General features: G+C 58.7%; 2 protein-coding genes across 2 annotated transcripts in view; both read left to right on the forward strand.

Annotated features, from left to right (window-relative positions):
- The window catches only part of USP48 (ubiquitin specific peptidase 48), a 30,862-nt gene extending 17,078 nt beyond the window's left edge, over positions 1-13,784 (forward strand). The window contains 13 exon segments of the mRNA XM_059829984.1: positions 739-810; positions 3,858-3,982; positions 4,144-4,266; positions 6,123-6,184; positions 6,706-6,816; positions 7,455-7,585; positions 7,823-7,929; positions 10,045-10,149; positions 10,575-10,730; positions 10,947-11,072; positions 11,507-11,555; positions 11,813-11,839; positions 11,952-13,784. Coding sequence (XP_059685967.1) covers positions 739-810; positions 3,858-3,982; positions 4,144-4,266; positions 6,123-6,184; positions 6,706-6,816; positions 7,455-7,585; positions 7,823-7,929; positions 10,045-10,149; positions 10,575-10,730; positions 10,947-11,072; positions 11,507-11,555; positions 11,813-11,839; positions 11,952-11,974 — 1,217 coding nt within the window. The 3' untranslated portion in view covers positions 11,975-13,784.
- Positions 13,785-17,631: 3,847 nt separating this feature from the next.
- RAP1GAP (RAP1 GTPase activating protein) lies at positions 17,632-25,580 on the forward strand. The gene is made up of 15 exons (XM_059829824.1): positions 17,632-17,659; positions 17,743-17,790; positions 17,908-17,946; positions 18,058-18,243; positions 18,952-19,046; positions 19,125-19,203; positions 19,286-19,339; positions 19,418-19,501; positions 19,579-19,679; positions 19,758-19,887; positions 20,976-21,131; positions 21,232-21,303; positions 21,380-21,466; positions 25,100-25,237; positions 25,353-25,580. The coding sequence occupies exons 2-15, from the start codon at positions 17,752-17,754 to the stop codon at positions 25,578-25,580; spliced, it is 1,488 nt and encodes a 495-aa protein (XP_059685807.1). The 5' UTR covers positions 17,632-17,659; positions 17,743-17,751.
- Positions 25,581-25,874: the final 294 nt, after the last annotated feature.

A 25,874-nucleotide genomic window follows, 5' to 3' on the forward strand; every position in this document is an offset into this window, starting at 1 on the left:
CTGTAAGCTGGCGCTGCTGGTGGAGCATTCATTGAGAAAAGGGTACTTCTCGGCTGCATTACCACTCGTCATTCCTCAGTGGTGACCTTGGTTTCACAACAGGTTGCAACTCCCAGTAGTACACTTGAATTGCTCGCAAGCCAACTTGCTCGTTAGGCAGGTCATTAGAGACTCTTACTAACACATTATTGTGTTTATGATGCTCCAATTCAGTGGCCAGCGCTTCTGTCTATGGAGCTACGGTTCTTAACTATAATTTATACGTTAATGTGGGGCTTGCCAAACCCCTGGCGGGCTCCCCCTTAGTTTGTCAGGCAGCATCTGTTTTAGATCAGTATCCTCAAGGCAAAGAGCGGACTAATATTTTGCGAGGAAGGCTTCTGCTCCCTACGTTCTTACCTCGACTTGTGTTTAGGTTAAACTCGGAGATCTTTAGGAGCAGCGAACCCCTGTGGTGTTTTAGCCGCAACAAATGCGTTCTTTGTAATCTCACAAAGGACCAGTTTGTGCTCCACGCACTTCAAAGCACTCCTACATGGCCTGTAGGCTGTAATCCCGCCTGCCCAGAGGCCAAGACATTTGAGAATAACAAATTTGCTTCCAGAGTCTCCCTTGGGTTAAGGGTTTTGCTGCAGTTTGAAAGGGAGCCATGCTCCTTTCCCCCCAAGATTTTTTTCCTTTCCTTGGAAGAGGAACTCTGTGCAATCTTCTAGGGTTTTCTGTTTTGTTTTTAATTAGATGAATCAAATGAAGAGAAGAGAGAGGAGGAAGAGGAGTTAAATTTTAATGAAGACATCGTTTGCCCACATGGTAAGTCTCTACGGGGGATGGAGCTGAATATATCTCTTGTTGCCCATTGCTCAAGACATTAACCTTTGTAGCCTTTGCTCCATCTAAGGCCAACATGAGCAGTTACTGAAGAAATGCACTTAATTCTCTTTTGCCTGGTGTTTCCTGACACTCAAACTTCCAGCTTTTATTTGCGAGCGCTATCACGTTACAGTCCAAGTTTTGTAAAGCAGTGAAAGGGGTGTAAGCGCTGAGATGCTTGGGTGCTGCAGGAAATGCTGGGCTGCGGAAGCGAGCATCTCTTCCTCTCGCTAACGAAGCGACACGATGGCGTGAGGGCAGCACCAAGGATCTGCAGCCACTTGGAAGCTCGGAAAGTATTAGGAGAAAAACAGATGGTGTAAATCTGTCAAGGTGGGAGCTGAGAGTATCCATTTGTTCTCTCGGTTTACATGAAAACAGGAGCGCTTACCTAACAACTGTAGAAACATGGGTTTATCTGCCAGTGACTGGGACCGCTAAGGATATCGATTTACCAACCTGCCGTGCTTTGCTGTCCGTTTACATAAGGGTTTGACCCGGTGTTAGGTGTTTTGCTAATTGACGGTTCATGAGCTACATCCTTGGCTACCCTGTTGTTTAAATCTCACTTTTTTAGCTTGTATGTCGCTCCCAGACACAACTCTGTTCTAGTAAGCTCCTGTTTGGAGGCATCGGTTTCCCTGCCAGGGATGCTCAGTCTTGTTCCTAGTAAGAAAGAAACATGCTATAAATTAGCAACACACCTCCTGTCATCAAGGCTAATCAAGGATGTAGAGTAATGGCTTGATAAAGCCTCATTTTGAAGCAGAGTGTTTAAGCACTTTGTCACTGCGTTAGCTGTTTTTCAGAGCCTTGAACGCCGTATTTCCCATTGCCGCGAGACTGCTGCTGTTAAATAAAAGCATGCACCGTGGTGATGAAACATTTAATGTAGCCAGACATGATAAAAATAGGCCAATAAGCCTTTGAAAATATTATGCTGGTAAATCGCTAGTTGATCTGTGACTTTGGGTCATATCAGAATAAATAGTATTAAATAAGGGGGCCGCTGGCAGGTCAGATTTCATTGTCTTGAGCTAACCTCCCGTTACTCGCTGAAAACAACCTTTCCACCTTTAAAATTTCCCTCTGGAGTGTATCAGCAAATCTGTAGTCTCGGTCATACAGCCTTAATTTTGTGGTGGAGGAAGTTCCTGCCTTCATGGTAGGCTCTGGAAAAGCCAGCGCTTTATCTGTGAGGTCTGGCTGGCCTCCGGAAATGCCATCCGGGTGTTCCCTTAAGAAGTCCTTTTGCATCTTTGCTGCAATTTCTCGCTCTCCAGTAGCTGCCTGACCCCACTGAATAATTTTTTCCAGATACCAAGTTAAGAATTCTTTGATGTCTGTGCCCAAAACACGTCCCTGGATGGTGGGAGGGGGAGACAGGGTCAGCAGCGGTTAGGATCATCATCTTCCAGATGGCAAATCACTTGTTCCCTGCACACCCAGATCTGATTTTTCCACCTCTTTTGCTCAACAGCGTATTAATCTGTTTTCATTAATCATGCGGTGTCAAGGCACTTATTTGTACAAGCGTGGTTTTTTTTTCCCCATCCTCGCTGGCTCTGGAAAGCAGCCTGGTCCTGCCTCCTCATATGGTAAAGCTGGGCCACTTGATCGTGTTTGATGAAGAACAAGTGGCCAAGTGCCGCATCGAAGCAGCCCAGCCCGACCTTTGTTTATTAGAGGAAAAGCGGGAGGGGAGCGTTGCTATTTTTTCCCTTCGGGGGCTGGCAGAAATCCAGGCTTGGCTGGAGCCAGGAGAGCTGATGGGTCCATGGAGCTGAGGAGCTGCATGTAATGTTAAAGAGCTACCGGAGGGTGTGGAGGAAGGAACCTTTTCTCCCTGTCTTTCTGTAGCTCTTCAGGCTATAGAAATGCAGATAATGAGGTATCGTGCCCTTTGCTGGACACCGCTCGGCGCCACGACTTCACAGTTGCTGTTTCGCTTCCCTCTTGCTGGTGAAATCCACGTTGAGGCATGAATATTCCCATACCACATCCAAATCCGGTTTGCATCTGGGTGTTGCAATGACTGTTCCTCCTATTTCTCACTGCGACGGCGTGTAGCACGGCCGTGCCTTGACTTCCCAGCTGTTCTCTCGTAGGGAGATAGGGTTGTGTTTTCCCCTTGGCGATCATCAAGCCTGTGAGCGGACGGCTGGTCGGATCCCCGAGCCCTCGCCTTCTCCAGTTTTCCCAAGCCTTGTTTGTCCACCGGAGCGCATGTTGTCATGCATACACGTGGCGTCCAAATGCGTGAGCGTGACCTTTCTGCTACGGCTGTCGCTAAAATGACAAATGCCTCATGCTAAACTGTTCTTTGGGGGGGTTTTGAGCATCAGGATAAATAATCCAACAGGCAAGTAGCCTGGGGGATAGCTGGTAAATCTTGCTTCGTATCTTTGGAATCCAGTTATTCCCTAGAGCAGATCTAGGGTGCACAATCTGTCCTTTCCAGATTTGAAGGTGCGTGGATAGGGCACGCGAAGCCATCTGAGATGATACAGTGGTAATTTTGTTTTTTCAAGGGTGCGGAAAGCACCTGGCTCCTGTTTCATGGGGCATAGGGTTAGTCTGCAGCTTGGTAAATGGAGTCACCATAAAAATGGAGCTATGGATAGCCAAGATCAGACAACGGTAGCTCTGTGCCCTCTTTGGCTTGTCCTTGCTTTTCCCAGCATCTCTTTACCGCCGCTTGTATTTGATCAGCTGCTTGGGTTCACGCTCTTGGGAATCTAAAGGACATTTATATGAATTAAAGTCATATTATTTTTTTTTCCTGTCTAAACAAGGAAATGATAAAGAAGTTGAAGGTGACTTTGTGTATTAGTCGCACTCTTTTTTGCTGACGCGGTGTTAGCTGATAAGTGTGTGAATATCTTCCCCCACATTTATACCCTGTAATCTCTTAAATCTAGTTAGGGCTGCAAAACATCGCTGAGCGCGTCAAGAGCAAAGCCCTTCTCTTGGCTTTCTCTCTACAGGTGACCTGTGTATATCCGAAAACGAACGGAGGGTGGTTTCAAAGGAAGCCTGGGAGAAACTCAAGCAATATTTTCCAAAGGCCCCTGAATTCCCAAATAACAGAGAGTGCTGTTCCCAGTGCAAGGTATTTGAATACCAAATAATGTTACCCTTTTGTTGACCGTAAATACACGGTCATATTTCTGGTTTTCTTTTTAACGCGACCCAGTGCAGTGGAGGAAAAGTACTGTCACCTTTTAATAGCAGCTAGGAACTAAGCTGTGGTCTAATAACTGTTTCATGCAGATTTTGGAGCGCGAAGGGGAGGAAAACGAAGCTCTGCATAAGATGATGGCCAGCGAGCAGAAGACTTCTCTCCAGAACCTGTTTCATGATAAATGCAGACCTTGCCTGGGCAGCTGGCCTCAGGTACAGGAAGGAGTGCGACCGGGGGGACGTAGCGGGGCTTGGGGGAGGTTTTTATTAGCTTTTATCCCTCTCCCTAAGAAATTTTATTTCGCCTGTGAGAGAGACTGCCTGATGATGGTTCACTCGGTCCGACAGACCGTGCCTGCGCTGGGAAGCCTGTGCCAGCGGAGCTTACACGTGTGTTGTGCCGAGGTGTGATTTCCCCCGATTAGCTGTGCTGGCACAAAGCCCTGCTAAAGATACACGAGAAAGGCTCGTGTGCCAACATAGCTGTCGCTGGCCCAGAGTCAGCTAGATAAGCAGCGACAATATTGCTGCTGTGGTTACATCCGCCCCTAGAAGGACCGAAACGGTGCGGCCGTGCCGGTGGAGGCTGCTTTCCACCACCCTCCGTCTGCCTTCCCATGCAGGCCAGGCTTTTGCTGCTGGTCAGACAAAATTCACCCGTGCTCCGGCATCCTTCTACATCCCGAGAGCTCAGGGGGAGCTTCCCTAAACTCAGACGCCCCGCAAATGGGAGCGATGGTCATGCAAGACCTCTCGTACCAGCTTCTCCTCAGTACAAGTGTGCAGCTCTCCAGGACCTTCTTGGGCCTTCAAGGCAGCTGAAAAGAAGTGGCACAAGCTGTTGGCTCCACGCCTTGGCTCCCAGACATCTCGCGGCGCTGATTAATGATTGACTCTTAGATCCTGCCAAGCTGCTTTGGCAGGTATCTGCCTCGGTCGCTCCTACGTGTGAGGGCAGCCTGCCGCTCTCGGGTGCCTTCTCCAGCCGTGACTAAATATTGAGATCAGCACTGATCCACGTCTCGGAACCGGGGAGCCCCAAAAGGGTTTAAATGGGAAACGCTCTGTGCTGAGCTGGAGAGCTGACGGGTCCTACCGGCGGTATTTAAGGGTAGAGTCTGGTTGGGTCTGGTTTTGTAGCTGGAGTAGGTGATGGAAAGCTGGAGCCCATCACCATGGGTCAGCTCGAAATATGAGGGTCTCTCCAGGCAGCAAGGATGCGTCCTCCACTCTCTTTGAATTTCCCACGGGAGCCTGATAAAAAAATTGCTGAGGATCTTTCCCTCAAGCTTTTTGAGTTTTCCTGATCCAAAACAGTTGAGGTTTGGGGAAGAAGCGAAGCAGAGCGGTTTAACCTAGAGGAGATGAAGGGAGATTAGAAAAATATATATATATTCCTCAGGTGTGCTGAATTTTCTTGCAGAAAGATGGAGCGAGTCCTTACATCTGCATTAGGTAAAGTGGTGAGGATAGGTGAGCACGGAAATGATTTTGTCACCCAGCTCTTAGGATCCAGGTGCCTTCTTGTCCAGGAGCAGACTATCTAATGGCAAATCAGTTGGGAGAGGAGAAGAATGGTTTATCCTAAAACCGCTGCCTCGTGAGGGTGCACGGCCGTGGTTTTGCATCCGCGCTGCTGCCGGAAGGAGAAACTTCTGGATGTTGATGGGTGAAGCAAACGAGGCAGGTTGGGGTGGTCTCGCCCCACACCTATGGGGGCGCAGAGATGCGTCTGCTTTAGACCCCGAGTACCCGGCGAGAGAAAACACGGTGCTGGGGAGTCTTAGCTGCTCCAGGGGAAATGACCATTTCCCGCTGTGAATTAAAGGTAATTGGATCTAAAGCTAAATTAACTTTGTAATAAACATGAGATTAGTAATGTAAGTGCTTAGTACTTGATCCCAAATTATTTTACTTGGCGTTCCCAGCGCGCTCGGATGGAGTTGTCATGGTAAGAACGCTGAGGTCTCGAAGAGAACGAGCACTGCAGAAAAAGCTGAAAAGTCATCGCTTCTCTATTGTTGGATTCATTAAAAAAGATCCTTTTTCTTCTCTCTTTTCACCTCCAGGAGACAGATGAGCTGTATATTGTTTCGCAGTTCTTTGTAGAAGAATGGAGGAAATTTGTCAGGTAACTCTGTTTGAGGTTTTTAGTGCTTTTTATTCCTTTTTTGGGGGGGGCTGTAGATAATGATTTTGCTTTTGAATCCCAGTGCGGTGTGTAGTTACCTGCGGTTTGCCTTTGTGGAAACAAGGAAGCTGATTTTTGCAGGACTCGTATCAGTTGTGATACGTTGTAAGAAACCGAATTTCCTTGTTTACCGTGTCTTAACCAGATGGTCGGATTAGATAGTAACCTGATTAGTTTTTTCATCTGTCTGGAGCTGTATCCTATAGGCAAAGGTCACCGCTCAATCCTGTTTCCATGGGCTGCTGGTGGTAGGAGATGGAAATCTCCGCTAGATAGGGGAGTAATTTTGCAACGTGGAGGAACGCAGATGTGATTTCCTCGTTGGTAGTAGTTTAATATTCCCTGTTGGAATGCCTTCTGTAAATATTCACCTGTGATTTCTTTGTGGCTGCCTGCAGAGTTGTAGTTTTTGTGAAATAACCTGACCAAGCTTTGCAAACCACTTTCCTTTGCCCGCGCAGGAGGCCGACGCGATGCAGCCCCGTGTCCTCGGTAGGAAACAGCGCTCTTCTCTGCCCCCACGGGGGCCTCATGTTCACCTACGCTTCCATGACCAAAGAAGACTCCAAACTGTGAGTTTCTTCTCTTCACGCGTCTCTCTTTGCCAGGTGCCTTCGTCTCTCGCGAGCCTCGGGGAACGTTCCCGGAGGTTCGCTGAGCTGCAGCAACACGAGCAAATGCTTTCCCTTGAACAAAAGTAACACAGATGCTCTCTCAGGCCCACCTTAGCCTTCATGCAAGGCAAGACCTACATTGTCGAAGGATGCCGGGTCAGGAAAAAAGAGCGCTTACTTCAGCTTGGCTAGTTCCTAACAATAAACTACCCTGAATTTGACCGGGGCGTAGAAACATCCGGCTTCCTTACGGTTTGCTTTCCGTGAGACTTGCCCCCGGAGCGCTGGACGCTGGGCTGGAGTTCATGCTCCGTAGCATTGCTTCTGCAATGATGCAGAACTAAAAGTAGCAGATCTTCCACTCCTCTCCTCCTCCATCCTCCCTCCGGCATGACTGGCGCAGAACAGCGTCACTAATAACACGCTACTGTTTCCCTGTTATCTTGGGCGTACAGGCCCTCCCGTGTAGCTGGAGTTACGGATTGATTTTGCAGCTTTTCTTTCCTTACCAGACTAAAAAGAAAAGGGGAGGCTGTTCAGGAGCTCGGAGTTTGGCTTTTCCATATCATAAAGCATGTTCTTGTTCCTTTGCACAGTATAGCTCTAATATGGCCCAGCGAGTGGGAGAGGATTCAAAAACTCTTTGTCGTGGATCACGTCATCAAAATCACCCGAACGCAAGCTGCCGGGGCGGACCCCGAGAGCGCGCTTTACAGCTCTGAGCCCCGTGAGTGAATCTTTTGCCGCTGTCTGTGCTCTATTCTTTTGCTAATTGGTGCCGGCTCCCTGGGAAGTGGCTCTTTTTCGGATAAAGGGTCAGATCTAAGGGGACCGGTGGTAAACACAGAGCTTGGCAGATGCCCCTGGTTATGTGAGCCGCTCCGGGTTAACCGTGAGAGGCGTTGGGCAGGTGTCTCCAAGGAGCTGAAGCAATTAAATGCATTTTTCCTTTGTGCCTCCCCAGAACTCTGTCCAGAGTGCAGAGAAGGGCTGTTATGCCAACAGCAGCGGGACTTGCGTGAATACACCCAAGCAACCATCTACATCCATAAAGTGGTGGATAATAAAAAGGTACGGGCTCTCTCCCTTGGTCCTCGCTCATCCTGGCTCCGTTTCCTTTAACGGAAACTGCACCCAAGTACCCAAATAACGATCCGAAAGCGGCGGCGAGACGGCTGTCGCAGCCTGCCGCGTCCCCGCGGGGTTGGGACCTGCTGGTGGGGGTGCCGGGTGGCCTGTGATGGTGGTGGTGGGCAGGGCTGCTCTCTGCGGGCAGAAAGCTCTGTGGCTCGTGGAAGCTATCGCTTTGGCAAAAATAGCGAATGGGAAAACTCTGGCTGTAGCTGCTCTGAAAATCTGGTCTCCTCGAGGCTTCCTTTTGCCAAACCGAATCCTTTGCGTTATCAGGGATCTTCACGGATGTTCCCAGCTTTGATTATTTCAGGCGTTGTTGTAACGTTTCTGTCTTCATAACTGTGTTACCAGGCTCTACCTGTTCTCCTCCCCCTCCAGTATTTGTCATTTCCTTTCTTGGTTGCTCAAGTGACATTTATTCCTAGATAGAAATAAGCTCTTCAACCTCCATGCTGATGAAATAGCAGTGAACTTAGAGGATCTTGAAAACCATCTCTACGAAGCTGTGAATTATGGCTCTGCTTTACTGGTGTCTTAAGGGATCAGTATCAGGTCTAGAGTTGGCTTTACAGGTACCTGAAAGTGGGTTAAAATAAGCCCTCCTCCTTAGGGCTTGTTTTATGCTTTAAGGGGGAAACCAAGGCTCGTGGGCAAGCTCAGATAAAGATGTTCCCCACACCTGTGCAGCATGGGGGTGGTTTTTTACCTCTCATTGATTTCCACCTCCCTACCGATCTAAGGGAGGAGCTGGAGCCCGGAGAACTGCAGGGTGCTGGAGGCTGGACGGGTTTCTGCCTTGGTTGTGAGATGTAGAGCACCCAGCACGGTCTTGAGCCATCAGCTACGGGTTTTCAGCCTGCCTCGAGGCTGAATCCCGAGACTGTATCTTGGCTCTGGTGCAAAGGAGGGTTGTTTGTTTTTTTTTCTGGTGCTGGACAGGACCGTGCTCGCACGTGGGGCTGGCAAAAAACAGGCAGCTATTCTTTGCCGAGCAGCTGGAGTTGGAGAGAGGGGGCGAGAGCTTGCCTGCGAGATCCCTCATTAACAGGGCAGCCTCGGCGAGATGCGAAGCAGCAATAATGCCCGCCAGCAGCGCGGCAGCACTGCCGGCGAGCATTGCAGATGGCAGCGCTCGAAGCCGCTGCTTCGTTCCGTGCCGGTTTCGATTTGCCAAGTCGGGGGAGCGTTTCCCATCCCCTCGCTCCTGCTCTTCCCCCCCCTCTGCAACCCCCGGGTACCTCCTTCGGCTGACGCTGCAGGAGGGAAGCCACGGCCCTATAAAGTCAGCGTAGGGTAGCACTGCTGGAATCCGGAGGGCTCTGGGGAGGCTGCGGTTGGTGCTGGACGTTTGGGAGCTGGGATTGCATCGTTAATTGCAAATACATTGGCGGAGAAGCAAGCTCTCGGGCATCCGGGATGGAGAGCGCGCCAGTCTCCTGGGCTCCTGCAAACCCCAGCTCCAGCCAAAGCGTAGACGTGAACGCACGCCCGGCAGATCCGTGCCTCCTGGAGTGACTTATACAGAACTCAACATCCTTTTTATTTATATGTTTGTGTAAATTATTTAGATTTCATTTACTTACAACCTCCAGACCCATAAATAATGGTGCTGAGTGCCTCTGTCGGTCTGCTGCAGGGATGGATAAGCATCTAATTTACAGATAATATTCCTTTCTCCGTGTTCGGGCTTTCGTAATACACTTAGATGAACCAGAGAAGCAGCCAGCTAATGGGAAAGAAATCAGTCCAGGCCCCTGGAGACTTTCCCTTTGCCTAGAGAGGAGGGCAGGTCCTGAGCCGCAGGAAGCACCTGCAGTTCAATAGAGAAGCTTGTTCTCCTGAGCCGAATCCCGCCATGGTTCGCTGCAGCCGGGGAGGGGTGGAGAAGACTTTGCAGAGCACGTGGAGCAGGTCCCTGGGTTATTCCTGCTCTGCCTCGGTTCTTTGGATCAAGGTGGCATCCTGGAAGTCTCTGCAAGCTGTTTGCCATGATGTGACAGTCTGGGCTGATGCTGTCGGGTTAGTTACGGAGAATGATTTTTATGACTTCAGGTAATGAAGGACGCTGCTCCAGAGCTGAACGTGAGCAGCTCAGAAGCTGAAGAGGAAAGGGAGGAAAACAAGCCAGAGGGGGAGCAAGACCCAGATTTTAACCAGGTAGAGATCAAAAATACCGCCAGGTTCCTTGGTTTTTGCATCACCCTTTGAGTCAGCATGATGGGACAGCCCTCCTCCTCTGTTTACCGCTAGCAGGCGAAACCAACAGTGTCTTAAATTGTCATTTTAATGGTCGTACCGCACCATCGCTTTGTTTTTGGAGAGGTCAAATATCGGTAGTGACTCGGACGCTTGGCTGGTAATCCGCCCCGCGCTAGCGTTAGGAGCAGGAACCGAGGTTTCAAGGCAAGTCCTTCGGTCCTCGTCATACTTGCATGCGGCGACTCGCTTTCGAAGGGGCTTTTCAACGCTTCGTGCCTTCCCTCGCGTGACCGACTCGCCCAAAACGCAGTCCGGGGTATGGGGAGGTTATATTTTCCGCCGATCCCAAACTTGGGCTCCTGATTTTTGCCTCGTGTTTCTAGACCAACGGTGGTGCGAAGCGCCAGAAGATCTCGCACCAGAGCTACGTCGCTTACCAAAAGCAAGGGATCAGGCGAAGCACCCGGCACCGGAAAGTCAGAGGGGAGAAAGCGCTGCTTGTTTCTGCTAATCAGACGCTGAAAGAGCTGAAAATACAGGTAAGGTGTTTTTCCTCCAAGGAATGAGTCGTCTCGAGTAAGAAAACACAAAATTAGGAGCGCGCAGCTGGGGAGGGGATGGAGGGAAAGGCTATAAAATCCCACGCGGCATCGAAAGGCGCGTGTTGCTCTTCTAAACGTGGTATTTTTTTGTGTAGCTCAGCGATATGTTTTTCCCTCCGCACAAAATCAGCGTGTCTCATTGTGTTGGCACAGATCATGCATGCATTTTCAGTTGCTCCCTTCGACCAGAATTTGTCGATCGACGGGAAGATACTGAGCGACGACACCGCAACGCTCGGCAGCCTGGGAGTCATCCCCGAGTCCGTCATTTTATTAAAGGTAACGTGAGAGAGTGGCTGCTAAAATAAAAACCGAATAAAGCGGAGAATTGAAGTGATTTTTGTACAACCAAAGAGAAAGACGTGGCGGCGCGTGTGAAAACTGCCGCGCGCTAGACGTGCCCGCCCGTGGCTGCTCGGTAGCCTCATTTGACGAGTTCCTCCTGGAGCTCCTTCTAGGAGGAGGAAAACCCCTTTGGTTTTTTTTTATTTAGAGAGCATTTATTAGCTGGCCTTTGCTGCTGAGCTGTGTGCGTACCAGCCCAAAATACGGCTAAATTCGGGAGCGAGTCCTCCCCTCTTATTCCCAGACGGTGTTTGGGCAAGAGACCTGTTCCCCGCTCCCCTCCAGAGCAGCATCGTGAACGGATCGGGCTGTGACCTTCCAAACGAGGCCGCTTGCTCGTTAATCCCCTGCTCCGCTTTATTTTCCAGGCTGATGAACCAATCGCAGATTACGCGGCGATGGACGACGTTATGCAAGGTAAGGGCGGGGGGGCGGGACACGTCCGGATGGTTTTGGGGTTTGGGGAAGGCGCCTCGCCGCTGTGATTTTGGGAGAGGTATCGGCGGCCAAGGGACTGTGTTGGATTTGGGTTGTAAAGGTAGAAAATAGAGACGCCGAAGCTTTCCCGTCACTGCCAACGGGAGATTCAGCGGTACGCCGCCGCTCAGACAAAAGATCCTTTTCGAAACGACTGTCAGACTTCTAACGCCGTGTCTTTTTCTCCCCATCCCCAGTCTGCATGCCTGAAGAAGGATTTAAAGGTGAGTCTGGGGGATTATTCCCCCCCCCTCCGCCCCTTTATGTTTGCCCACGCTAACTTCATCTCCGTCCCGTAAGCGTCGTCATCTTTTGGTGGTTGTCTTTTCTCCCCAGGGACTGGTTTACTTGGACACTGATGGTTTTCTAAGCGTTGGCAACAGAGGAGCGACCAGAAGGGAAGAGGATTTTGACACGGTAGGGCATTAAAAGAAAAAAAAAAAAAAAAGGTGGATGCAGGACTGAACTCTTTGACTCTTCCAGAAGGCAGAAACCCATTCTGAGATGACTGTCGTGTCCCCCCCCCCAAAAAAAAATGCCTTATGTCAAAGCAGATTGCACTGAAGGACGTCCTGCCTTCAAGAGAACGTTCCCGATTTTATATTTAATAAAGCAACAGGAAGGTTGGAAAGTTTTAGCAGCAGTAAGAGCGTATCGTGTTTACAGGCGAGGGAGACGGAGGCCTTCTCGTGTATCCCCGACTCCAATCCCGCACGGCGCTCGTCTGGCCGCAGAGGGGTTGGGATCCAGTAGATCAAAACCATCCTGATCTCTTCTCGAGTAACTCTTTGGGCGTAACCTGCTTACAGATAATCCTGTCTTTGATCCACTATTACTCTTTCAGTACAGCATGGAAGTAAAGAAATTGTTACTTGTGAGGAATGTCTAGCTCTCTTTCAAAAAAAAAAACAAAACCAAACCCCAAATCTTCATCTATTTAACCCAAAACGTAAGCTGTGGTCTGCCGCCGACAGCCTTCCGGCGCGGAGGGGACGGGGAGCCGCCTCCCTCGCCGCCTTTTCGGCCGCTCGCCTTCGCTTCCAAACGTTTGATGATCTTTCAATAACCACCTGGTCTTTGTGAACCGTGTTTTTTAGAAACGGGGGCGGGGGGTATTTTAACGACTTTTGGGAACATCTTTTCCTCCAGGCCGGGACTGCCGGGAGCGCTTTTGCCCACGGCCTGGCGCGATGGCGATGGGGGCGCGGGTGGGTGGCGTGTTTCCCTTGGGAAGAGGTTTTTTTCTTTTCCCCCCCCTCTCTTCTCGTTTTTCAGGAATGCACTAACAATTATTTGGGGTTTTTACATCTGTAGCTCCCGGAAAGGATCTGTCCCTTTGCCTATTAGTAGGAGAAAATAGTGTACCACTTCAGACTTCAATAAAAAAAGGGCACTGTCGAGGTATCTCCGTAATAAAGTTAGACGTTTCCTCTTCCTTTTCCCCCTTTTAACTTGTTTCCACGGCAAAACGTGCTGCGGAGAGTCGGGTTGCTGCCGCATCGCCTTTATCTTTTAAAGGATTGCCGGAGTTTGGGGCTGCGAGAAGAGGGGGGTGACACATACCCCCTCCCGACAACCCCCGTAAGCCTTTATTTTAAATGTTATCTTTTAGCCGAAGAATTACAGCTGCCCTTTGCCGGGCGCGGCGGCTCCGCGTCCTCCTCCCCGGCGGGTTGTGGGGTGAAGCGGCCGACGTTTGGGGTCGTGGAGCTCTTAAAAGGTGGGGTTTGGGGCGAGGTGGACCCGCGTATTCTTTCCCAAGGTAAAGATGCCAGCCGGAATTCAGCGCGCCGAAGCCCCTCCGTCCTTCGGGAACGGGCGGGAGGTTTTCTTCTTCCCCGACTGAAGCACTCGCTTGTGTACATATTCCCTGGAAATTCCATTTTTTGGGTTGTTTTTTTCAATTTGCTGTTAATTTTTTTTTTTAATGTTACAAAAAAAAAAAAATCTCTTCCTTATGAGCTTATAACACTGCAAAATTCAAGTCTGTAAACTGAGCGGGAAGGATTTAGCCGGGGCCGGGGCGGTGTTTCCGAGCGGTGAGGTACGGCCGCAGGTACAAGAGGTGATCAAAGGTCCAGTTACCGTTTTGTCTGTTATTTGCAAACATTATCCGATTTAAAATTGTCATTTGAGCTGTGGAAGCCTTATTAAAGCGCATACACGTGCTCTGGTTGGTATTTTAGCGCCTGGCCTTAAGGTGGGGGGGGGTTATTACGCTGCTCGAGCGCGCCAGCCCAAAAACGGGGTGCGGGTGCTGCGGGCTGGGAGCGAGCGGGATCTCTCCGGAGCGGGAATCGCCCCAACCTCAGCCCATAGGGTGCTATTTATTGAAGCCCCGATGGGTGCCGGAGCCGTGGGGCGGCCGTGGGGTGCGTGGCAGATGCTCAGCGGTGGAAACATCGCCGCAGGGATGTTTCGGTGTCACCGTCGTGTCCCCCTCTGTCCCCACACTGCCCCCCCCCAGCCCTGTGGGGTGCCCCCGGAGTTGGGGTGTCCCTCCCGCAGCTGAAATCTCCCCTGGGGTGGGGGGGAGATGGGTGCTGGGGGGGGGGTTAACCGAGTCCTGGGTGCTGAGGGGTGGGGGGGTGCCCGGGGGAGCGGGGGGGGAGCCCCACTGGGGGGGTGCTGAGGGGTGGGTGGGGGTGCCCTGGGTGGGGGGGTGCCCTGGGGAGTGGGGGGGAGCCCCGCTGGGGGGGTGCTGAGGGGTGGGGGGGGGTGCCCTGGGTGGGGGGGTGCCCTGGGGAGTGGGGGGGAGCCCCGCTGGGGGGGTGCTGAGGGGTGGGGGGGGGTGCCCTGCGTGGGGGGGGTGGGGGGGAGGGAGCCCCGCTGGGGGGGTGCTGAGGGGTGGGGGGGGGGTGCCCTGGGTGGGGGGGTGCCCTGGGGAGCGGGGAGGGAGCCCCGCTGGGGGGGTGCTGAGGGGTGGGTGGGGGTGCCCTGGGTGGGGGGGGTGCCCTGGGGAGCGGGGAGGGAGCCCCGCTGGGGGGGTGCTGGGTGGGGGGGGTACCCTGGGTGGGGGGAGGGAGCCCCGCTGGGGGGGTGCGGGTGATGGACGCGGGGTCCCCCGGTACCCACCGCGGGATGGGGGGATGGAGACGGTTCCCCGGGGACCGGGGGGGGGGTGGGTGGGGGCACCCAGGTGGTCCCGGGGAGGGGCGGGGCCAGGGGCAGGTCCCGGTGCCCGTTGCTGGAGCCGGTTGCCCGTTCCCGGTACCGTTTCCCGGTGCCGGTACCCGGTTACCGGTACCGGCCGCCCCCCGGAGGGGCCGCCCCGCCCCGCCGCACGTGACGCGGCGCGGTGACTGCGAGCGGTGGAGCCCCCGCTCCGCTCCGGTACCGGCTCCGCTCCGGTACCGGCCCCGGCCCCGCCGCCCCTCCGGTAAGTGCCGCGCCGCGGGGTCCCCCCGGAGACACACACCCCCCCCCCCCCCCCGCCTCGGCGCAGCCCCGGGGGGGCCCCATCCCCCGGTGACCTTCAGCCGGTGCCGGTACCGGCAGCGCGGAGGGGGGGGGGGGGGGGGGGGGGGGGGGGGGTGTCAGCCCCCCCATGTACCCCCCAACCTGCCCCTCCCCGACATATCTCCCCTATGAATTGCCCCCCCCACCACCCTGTCCCCCCCCAAATACCTCCCGCGTGAATCACCCCCCCAACCTGCCCCCCCCTCCCCCCCCATCCTGGCCCCATCATCTGCCCCTCCCCCCCGGGCCCCCCCCCCGCAATCTGCCCCCCATGTCCCTCCCAAACCCCACCTGCCCCCCCCCCCACCCTGTCCCCACATTTGGGTCACCCCCCCCCCCGCGGGGTGCTGCCCCCCCCCCCCCACCTTGGGTGCTGGGGTGGGGGTGGGGCAATGGGGGAGCCCCCCAGGACCCCACACAGCCCCCCTGCCCCGTGGGGGTCCCGCCGCGGCCCACGGGTGCGGGGGTTTGCACGAGGGTCCGGGTTTGCACGGGGACGGGTCACGGCTGCGGGGAGTCGCGTGACACCGTGGCGTTTGCACGCGCTCGTGTTTGCACGGGGACGGGTCGCGCTTGCACCAGGGTGGTGGTTGCACAAGGATGGGCCTCATTTGCACCAGGGTGGTGGTTGCACCATGGCAGTGGTTGCACCAGGGTGGTGGTTGCACGGGGATGAGGGTCATTTGCACCAGGGCGGTGGTTGCACCAGGGCGGTGGTTGCACCATGGCAGTGATTGCACGACGGTGGTGGTTGCACAGGGATGGGGCCCATTTGCACCAGCGCAGTGTTTGCACCAGGGCAGTGGTTGCACGGGGACGAGGTTCATTTGCACCAGGGTGGTGGTTGCACGGAGATGAGGGTCATTTGCACCATGGCAGTGGTTGCACCATGGTGATGGTTGCACGGGGCCAGGGTGCCTTTGCACCAGGGTGGTGGTTGCACGGGGACAAGGCTCATTTGCACCAGGGGGGTGGTTGCACGAGGGTGGTGGTTGCATGGGGACGGGGCCCATTTGCACCAGGGCAGTGATTGCACGGGGACGGGGCCCATTTGCACCAGGGTGGTGGTTGCACGGGGATGAGGTCATTTGCACCAGGGCAGTGGTTGCGCCAGGGCGGTGGTTGCACCATGGTGGTGGTTGCACGGGGACGAGGCTCAGTTGCACCAGGGCGGTGGTTGCACCATGGCAGTGATTGCACGATGGTGGTGGTTGCACGGGGATGGGGCCCATTTGCACCAGCGCAGTGTTTGCACCAGGGCAGTGGTTGCACGGGGACGAGGTTCATTTGCACCAGGGGGGTGGTTGCACCATGGCAGTGGTTGTACCATGGTGATGGTTGCACGGGGACGAGGTTCATTTGCACCAGGGTGGTGGTTGCACGGGGATGGGGCCCATTTGCACCAGGGCAGTGGTTGCACCAGGGCGGTGGTTGCACCATGGTGATGGTTGCACGGGGCCAGGGTGCCTTTGCACCAGGGTGGTGTTTGCACGGGGATGAGGCCCATTTGCACCAGCGCAGTGGTTGCACCAGGGCGGTGGTTGCACGGGGACAAGGCTCATTTGCACCAGGGGGGTGGTTGCACGAGGGTGGTGGTTGCATGGGGACAGGGCCCATTTGCACCAGGGCAGTGATTGCACAGGGACAGGGCTCATTTGCACCAGGGCGGTGGTTGCACGGGGACGAGGCTCAGTTGCACCAGGGCAGTGGTTGCACGAGGATGCGCCTCATTTGCACCAGGGCGGTGGTTGCACCAGGGCGGTGGTTGCACAGGGACGGGGTCCATTTGCACCAGGGTGGTGTTTGCACGGGGATGAGGCCCATTTGCACCAGCGCAGTGGTTGCACCAGGGCAGTGGTTGCACGGGGACGAGACTCATTTGCACCAGGGTGGTTGTTGCACAGGAACGGGGCCCATTTGCACCAGGGCGGTGGTTGCACCATGGTGATGGTTGCACGGGGACGGGGTCCATTTGCACCGGGGCGGTGGTTGCACCAGCGTCGCGTTTGCACGGGGATGGGACACATTTGCACCGGGGCCCCTTTTGCACCAGGGACGCGGTTGCCCACCGTCGTGTTTGCACCGGGCCGGGGTGCCTTTGCACGAGGGTGGGACCCATTTGCAGCACAGCTGTGTTTGCAGAGGGACGGTGTCGCCGGTGTCGCCGGTGTCGCCGGGTCCCTGTCCCGGGCGGTGCTCGGCGCTGCCGGTGCCCGGCGCTGTCCGTGGTGCTGCCCCGTGCGGCGCCGCCTCCCGCCCGCAGAGGGCGCCCTTCGGGGTGGGGGGTGAGGGGGTGCGCTGAGTTTGGGGGGGCCTCAGCAGCCCGCCACCCACCATGTAGTGACCTGACACCCGCTGCTCCTGGCCCGCTGGCTGCTGGCAGCCAGCAAGGTGGCGCTTGGCTTGCTGCCATCAGTAGGCTTCAGGGGTAACGCTGCTGCCTGAGCAGCCAGGCGTCGTGGCGAGGGGCTGTGGGGGAGCTCTCCTCTCCCCCAGGAAGCGCCATGGACCCCCCAGGACCCCCCCAGGCCACCTAGACGTGTCCCCAACTGGCACTGCCACCCCCTCGGCCACCCCACCCTGAGGTAAGCACCCATGGGTGCTCCCCAACCGAGGGTGCCCATCCCAAGGCGGCGTGACGGGCACCCACAGCTCCTGTCTTCCGCAGGGCAGCAGGATGGCCCAGCAGCGCCACGCCATCCCCCCACCACTTAAGGTAGGCATCGCTGGGGTGGGGGCACCCAACCAGCACCCATGGGTGCCAGCATGGCCTTCACCCACCCCAGCACCCATGGGTGCTAGCATGGCCTTCACCCACCCCGTTGTCTTGCAGACAGAGGAGGACTACATCCCCTACCCCAGCGTGCATGAGGTAGAGCACCCGCTCCCCTCCAGAGATGGGTGCAAGGGCAGGCGAGCGGCTGGGTGGGTGGACGGGTTGATGGGTGGGTGGCTGGAGCACCCATCTCGGTTGTGGGTGCAGGTGCTGGGCCGGGAGGGGCCGTTCCCCCTCATCCTCCTGCCACAGTTTGGGGGTTACTGGATCGAGGGCACCAACCACCAGCTGAGCGGGGCACCCGAATCCCCCCCCACCCCGGCACCCAGCACCCGGGCAAGGCTTGAGGGCAACCACACGGCCAAGATCTACCGCAAGCACTTCTTGGGCAAGGTGAGGCCCCGTGGGTGCTCCAGGCGTGGGTGCTTGGGGTGGGTGGGTTCCCCATGGGTGTGGGTGTGCATGGGCATGGAGACCCCATAAACATGGGTGCTCATGCGTATGGGTGCTCATGGACATGGGTGTGGGTGTCTGTGGGCATGGGAGCCCCATGGGTATGGGTGCTCATGGACCTGGGTGTCCCATGGCATGGGTGTGCATGGGCATGGGTGCGCATGGGCATGGGTGCTCCATAAGTATGGGTGCCCATAGGGTGTGGGTGCTCAGGAACCTGGGTGACCCATGGCATGGGTGCTCATGGGTATGGGTGGCTCATTGCATGTGTGTCCGTCAGTATAGGTCCTCCATAGGTGGTGGTATCTGTAGGTGTGGGTGCTCATGGACACGGGTGCCCCATGGGGATGGGTGCTGAAGGTTGTGGGTGCTCATGGGGATGGGTGCCCCATGGGGATGGGTGCTGAGGGTTATGGGTGCTCAGGGACCTGGGTGCCCCATGGCATGGGTGCTTGTGGACATGGGTGTCCATGAGCATGGGGACCCTACAAGTGTCTGTAGGATGGGCGGCCCATGGGCATGGGTGCCCCATAGGCATGGGTGCTCATGGATATTGGTGCTCACGGGCATGGGTGCCCCATGGCATGGGTGCCAGCCAGCGTGAGCACCCATTGGTGTGGTCATGGGTGCTTGGCCCCCTCCCCACAGGAGCACTTCAACTACTACTCCCTGGACCCGGCGCTGGGTCACCTCGTCTTCTCCCTCAAGTACGACGAGCAGGAGCACCTCCACCTGCTGCTGCGGTGAGCAGGGTGCCAGGGGGCACCCATGGGTGCTGGCTGGGGGTAGGGGGCCGCCCTGACCCCTGCTTCACCCCGCAGCACCCGCACCCGCACCCTGCACGACGTGGTGCCCATCTCCTGCCTGGCTGAGTTCCCCAACGTAGTGCAGATGGCCAAGGTGGGTGCAACACCTCCGGCAGCACCCATGGGTGCCCCCCGCACTCCTGGGCCACCCATCGTATCACCCATCCTTCCCGCAGCTGGTGTGCGAGGATGTCAACGTGGATCGCTTCTACCCCGTGCTCTACCCCAAGGTGAGCAGGGTGCAGGGTGGGGCCATGGGCACCCATGGGTGCCCCCCACCCAACCTCCACCCCCTCCTGACCCCGCAGGCGTCCCGCCTCATCCTCGCCTTCGACGAGCACGTGCTCAGCAACCACTTCAAATTTGGGGTCATCTACCAAAAACTGGGGCAGGTATGGGGTGGGGTGGGTGGGGGTTAGGGTGGGGGGGTCCCAGGTGGGTGCTGGCACCCATCTCCACCCCACCACAGACCTCCGAGGAGGAGCTTTTCGGCACCACGGAGGAGAGCCCGGCGTTCACTGAATTCCTCGACGTCCTGGGTCAACGGGTGCAGCTGCGGGACTTCAAGGGGTGCGTGATGGGGTGCTGGGTGGGGGCCACCCATGGAGCCCAGGTTCAGGGTGCCTGTTCCCCCCCCCCAACACCCAGGTTTCGGGGGGGGCTGGACGTGACCCACGGGCAGACGGGCAGCGAGTCGGTCTACTGCCATTTCCGCGACAAGGAGATCATGTTCCACGTCTCCACCAAGCTGCCCTACACCGAGGGGGACGCCCAGCAGGTGGGGCACCCATGGGTGCTGGGGGGCGTGGAGGAACCAGGGGGGCAAGGGGTGGGGAGGAGGGGGGGAACACATGGGTGCTTGGGGGCAATGGGGGTTTAGGGAGTCCTGGGGCACTCCCATGGGGTGGAAGGGCTGGTGGGGCACCTATGGGTGCTTTGGGTGTGTCCATGGGTGCAGGGGCTCCTGGGGCACCTGTGGGTGCTGGGGAGGTGTCTCTGGGATGCAAAAGCTCCAGAGGCACCCATAGGTGCTGGGGGGCATCTATGGGATGCAGGGGGCTGGCAGAACATCCCTGGGTGCTGGGAGGGGGGGGTCTATGGGTTGCAAAAGCTCCAGTGGCACCCATGGGTGCTGGGGGGCATCTGTGGGGCACAAGGGCTAGCAGCACACCCCATGGGTGCTGGGGGGTGTCTATGGGTTGCAAAAGCTCCAGGGGCACCCGTGGGTGCTGGGGGGGCATCTATGGGCTGCAGGGGGCTGGCAGAACATCCCTGGGTGCTGGGGAGGGGGGTGTCTGTGGGATGCAAAAGCTCCAGGGGCACCCATGGGTGCTGGGGGTCATGCAGGGGATGCAGGGGGCTGGCAGGGCACCCATGGGTGCTGGGGAACATCTATGGGATGCAGGGGGCTGGCAGAACATCCCTGGGTGCTGGGGAAGGGGGGGGGTCTATGGGTTGCAAAAGCTCCAGTGGCACCCATGGGTGCTGGGGGGCATCTATGGGATGCAGGGAGCTGGCAGGGCACCCATGGGTGCTGAGGAACATCTATGGGATGCAGGGGGCTGGCAGGGCACCCATGGGTGCTGGGGGGGTGTCTATGGGTTGCAAAAGCTCCAGCGGCACCCATGGGTGCTGGGGGGCATCTACCAGCAGCACCCATGGGTGCTGGGGGGGGGGGGGCATCTATGGGATGCAGGGGGCTGACAGAGCATCCCTGGGTGCTGGGGGGCATCTGTGGGATGCAAAAGCTCCAGCGGCACCCATGGGTGCTGGGGGGCACCTATGGGGCATGGGCTCTGCCATTCCCTTTGCCCCCCCCCGGTGCGACCACCCCCTGTCCCCCCGTGTCCCCCCGTGTCCCCGCAGCTGCAGCGGAAGCGTCACATCGGCAACGACATCGTGGCCATCGTCTTCCAGGACGAGAACACCCCCTTCGTCCCCGACATGATCGCCTCCAACTTCCTCCACGCCTTCGTGGTGGTGCAGCTGGAGCAGGGCGGCTCCCAGGGCACCCTCTACAAGGTACCCCCCCGTGCCTCAGTTTCCCCATCCCCGTGGGGTGCTGGGGGTGGCGGGGTGCCCCGTCACCCCCCCCCCGTCCCACCCTGCCCATCCGCCGCAGGTCTCCGTCACCGCCCGTGACGATGTGCCCTTCTTCGGCCCGCCGCTGCCCGACCCCGCCGTCTTCAGGAAGGTGAGCACCCATGGGTGCTGCTGGGGGGGGGTGTCCCAGGGTGGCACCCACCCAGGGCTGCCCCTCGCCCCCGCAGGGCCCCGAGTTCCAGGAGTTCCTGCTGACGAAGCTCATCAACGCCGAGTACGCCTGCTACAAGGCCGAGAAGTTCGCCAAGCTGGAGGTGGGTGCAAATGTGGGTGCTGGGTGCTGAGCACAGGGGGTGCTGAGGGTGCTGGGCATGCCATGAGGCATGTGGGTGCTGGGCACAGCGTGGGTGCTGGGTGCTGAGCACAGGGGTGCTGAGGGTGCTGGGCATGCCGTGGGGCACGTGGGTGCTGGGTGCAAATGTGGGTGCTGGGTGCTGAGCACGGGGGTGCTGAGGGTGCTGGGCATGCCATGAGGCATGTGGGTGCTGGGCACAGCGTGGGTGCTGGGTGCTGAGCACAGGGGTGCTGAGGGTGCTGGGCACGCCGTGGGGCACGTGGGTACTGGGTGCAAATGTGGGTGCTGGGTGCTGAGCACGGGGGTGCTGAGGGTGCTGGGCATGCCATGAGGCATGTGGGTGCTGGGCACAGCGTGGGTGCTGGGTGCTGAACACGGGGGTGCTGAGGGTGCTGGGCACGCCGTGGGGCACGTGCGTGCTGGGTGCAAATGTGGGTGCTGGGTGCTGAGCACAGGGGTGCTGAAGGTGCTGGGCATGCCATGAGGCATGTGGGTGCTGGGCACAGGGTGGGTGCTGGGTGCTGAACACGGGGGTGCTGAGGGTGCTGGGCATGCCATGGGGCACATGGGTGCTGGGCACAGCATGGGTGCTGGGTGCAAATGTGGGTGCTGGGTGCTGAGCACGGGGGTGCTGAGGGTGCTGGGCACGCCGTGGGGCACGTGGGTGCTGGGTGCAAATGTGGGTGCTTGCTGCTGAGCACGGGGGTGCTGAAGGTGCTGGGCATGCCATGAGGCATGTGGGTGCTGGGCACAGGGTGGGTGCTGGGTGCTGAGCACGGGGGTGCTGAGGGTGCTGGGCACGCCGTGGGGCACGTGCGTGCTGGGTGCAAATGTGGGTGCTGGGTGTTGAGCACAGGGGTGCTGAGGGTGCTGGGCATGCCATGAGGCATGTGGGTGCTGGGCACAGCGTGGGTGCTGGGTGCAAATGTGGGTGCTGAGCACGGGGGTGCTGAGGGTGCTGGGCACACGGTGGGGCTGTGGGTGCTGTGTATGTGGGTGCTGTGCCTGCAGCAGTGCTGTGGGTGCTGTGGATGTGGGTGCTGTGCCTGCAACGGGGCTGTGCATGCTGTGGGGCCCGTGGGTGCTGTGCACAACGTGGGTGATGTGTGTGCAACGGGGCTGTGGGTGCTGTGGATGTGGGTGCTGTGCCTGCAATGAGGCTGTGCATGCTGTGGGTGCTGTGCCTGCAGCAGTGCCGTGGGTGCTGTGCAGGCCGTGGGTGCTGTGCATGCATGTGGGTGCTGTGGACAATGCGGGGGCTGTGCATGTGGGTGCCATGTACAGTGGGTGCTGTGCATGATGTGGGTGCTATGCCTGCAGTGGTGCTGTGCACGTGGGTGCCATGTACACTGGGTGCTCTGTGAGTGGGTGCTGTGTACACTGGGTGCTGCTGTGCATGGGGGGGGGAGCGTGCCTGCAGCAGTGGGGGGGTGTGGGTGCTGTGTGGGTGGGTGCTGTGTACACTGGGTGCTGGGGGGGTGGTGTGTGCAATGTCTACTGGGTGCCATGCCTGCTGTGGGTGCTGTGCACGTGGGTGCCATATACATTGGGTGCTGTGCACAATGTGCTGTGCATGGGTGGGGGGGGAGGCATGCCCGCAGCAGCGGCATGCATGTGGGTGCTGCACACCATCTGGGTGCTGCGCACATGGGTGCTGTGCCTGCAGGAGTGCTGTGTGGGTGGGTGCTGCGTACACCGGGTGCTGCGCATGATGTGGGTGCTGTGCAGGGCGTGGGGGAGCATGCCTGCTGTGGGTGCTGTGCATGCCGTGGGTGCTGTGCATGGGTGTGCATGGACATCGGGTGCTGTGCGCGTGGGTGGCTGTGGGTGCTGTGGGTCCTGTGCATGCCACGGGTGCTGTCTGCGTGGGTGCTGTGCATGGGTGTGCTATGGACATTGGGTGCTGTGCACGTGGGTGGCTGTGGGTGCTGTGCATGCCACGGGTGCTGTCTGCGTGAATGCTGTGCATGGGTGTGCCATGGACATTGGGTGCTGTGCACATGGGCGGTTGTGGGTGCTGTGCATGCCACGGGTGCTGTGCGCGTGGGTGCTGTGCATGGTGTGCCATGGACATTGGGTGCTGTGCGCGTGGGTGACTGTGGGTCCTGTGCATGCCACGGGTGCTGTCTGCGTGGGTGCTGTGCATGGGTGTGCCATGGACATTGGGTGCTGTGCACATGGGTGGCAGTGGGTCCTGTGCATGCCATGGGTGCTGTCTGCGTGGGTGCTGTGGGCAGCGTGGGTGCTGCGCCTGGGGGGTGCCGTGTCCGCTGGGTGCTCTGTGTGTGGGTGCCACATACCCCCGGGCGCTGTGCGCGATGTGGGTGCCGCGCAGCTGGGTGCTGTGCCTGCTGTGGGTGCTGTGCATGCCGTGGGTGCTGTGGATGTGGGTGTTGTGCATGGTGTGCCATGGACATTGGGTGCTGTGCACATGGGTGGCAGTGGGTCCTGTGCATGCCATGGGTGCTGTGAGCGTGGGTGCTGTGCATGGGTGTGCCACGGACATTGGGTGCTGTGCACATGGGTGGCAGTGGGTCCTGTGCATGCCATGGGTGCTGTCTGCGTGGGTGCTGTGCATGGGTGTGCCATGGACATTGGGTGCTGTGCACATGGGTGGCTGTGGGTGCTGTGCATGCCACGGGTGCTGTGCGCGTGGCTGCTGTGGGCAGCGTGGGTGCTGCGCCTGGGGGTGCCGTGTCCGCTGGGTGCTCTGTGTGTGGGTGCCACGTACCCCCGGGCGCTGTGCGCGATGTGGGTGCCGCGCAGATGGGTGCTGTGCCTGCTGTGGGTGCTGTGCACGCCGTGGGTGCTGTGGATGTGGGTGTTGTGCATGGTGTGCCATGGACATTGGGTGCTGTGCACATGGGTGGCTGTGGGTGCTGTGCATGCCACGGGTGCTGTCTGCGTGGGTGCTGTGCATGGGTGTGCCATGGACATTGGGTGCTGTGCACATGGGTGGTTGTGGGTGCTGTACATGCCACGGGTGCTGTGCGCGTGGGTGCTGTGCACGGGTGTGCCACGGACATTGGGTGCTGTGCACATGGGTGGCAGTGGGTCCTGTGCATGCCATGGGTGCTGTGAGCGTGGGTGCTGTGCATGGGTGTGCCACGGACATTGGGTGCTGTGCACATGGGTGGCAGTGGGTCCTGTGCATGCCATGGGTGCTGTGCGCGTGGGTGCTGTGCATGGGTGTGCCACGGACATTGGGTGCTGTGCACGTGGGTGGCTGTGGGTGCTGTGCATGCCACGGGTGCTGTGCGCGTGGCTGCTGTGGGCAGCGTGGGTGCTGCGCCTGGGGGGTGCCGTGTCCACTGGGTGCTCTGTGTGTGGGTGCCACGTACCCCCGGGCGCTGTGCGCGATGTGGGTGCCGCGCAGCTGGGTGCTGCGCCTGCTGTGGGTGCTGTGCACGCCGTGGGGGCCGCGTGGGCTGTGCGTGAGTGGGCGGGGCGGGGTGCGGGGGGGGCGGGTACCGCATTCCCCGGCAGCGTGGGCGGGTGGGTGCGGGGTGGGGGGTGGGGTGGGGGTGGGGGTCTCGCGTGGGCGGTCGCGCGTGGGGTGGTGCGGAGCCGCCGCAGCGGTGCGGGTGCGCAGGAGCGGACGCGGGCGGCGCTGCTGGAGACGCTGCACGAGGAGCTGCAGGCCCGCAGCCAGGCCATGCTGGGGCTGGGCCCCGACGAGGAGCGCCCCGACAACGGCGCCGCCGCCCCGGGTTTCTTCGAGTCCTTCAAGGTGGGGCACGGCGGGGCGGGGGGGGGGTGTCCCCACCGCCCCCACGCACACACCGGGGCGGGGGCGCCCGGCGGGACCGGGCGCTGCTGACGGGGGCGCGGGGGGGGCCTTGCAGCGGGCGCTGCGGGGCCGCAGCCCCTCCCTGGAGGCCGTGGGGCTGGGACCCCGCCGGGCCCCCCCAACGCCCCCCCCCAACGCCGCCAACGCCGCCGCCGTCGCCGCCGCCGGAGCCCCCGACGGCGCCCCGGGGGCCGCCTGCGTGAGTGCCCCGCCCCCGGGACACGCCCCCACCGCGCTGGCCACGCCCACCGCCCCGCCAGTGTGCTGGCGGGCGCTTGGCTGAGGCCACGCCTCCCCTCGGTGGACACGCCCCCTCCAGGGACCGGGGCCGCCCCGCGCCCGCAAGCCGCGCCCCTAAAGCGCTCTAGCCCCGCCCCTTTTCGCTACGCGCCCGAGGTAGCCCCGCGCCTCGCTCGTGTCCCCGCCCTACTCTTAAGCCCCGCCCCTTCGGGACCGCGCAAGCCCCTCCCACCCCGTCGGCCCCGCCCCTCCGCGCAGCCCCCTTCACCCGCGCGGCCCCGCCCCTCCCGCTGGCCCCGCCCCTCCCGGTGCCCCCGGTGGGTGCCCCCCGGGGCGG

This window comes from Gavia stellata, chromosome 27, assembly GCF_030936135.1.
Source record: "Gavia stellata isolate bGavSte3 chromosome 27, bGavSte3.hap2, whole genome shotgun sequence".
Classification (NCBI taxonomy): Eukaryota; Metazoa; Chordata; class Aves; order Gaviiformes; family Gaviidae; genus Gavia; species Gavia stellata.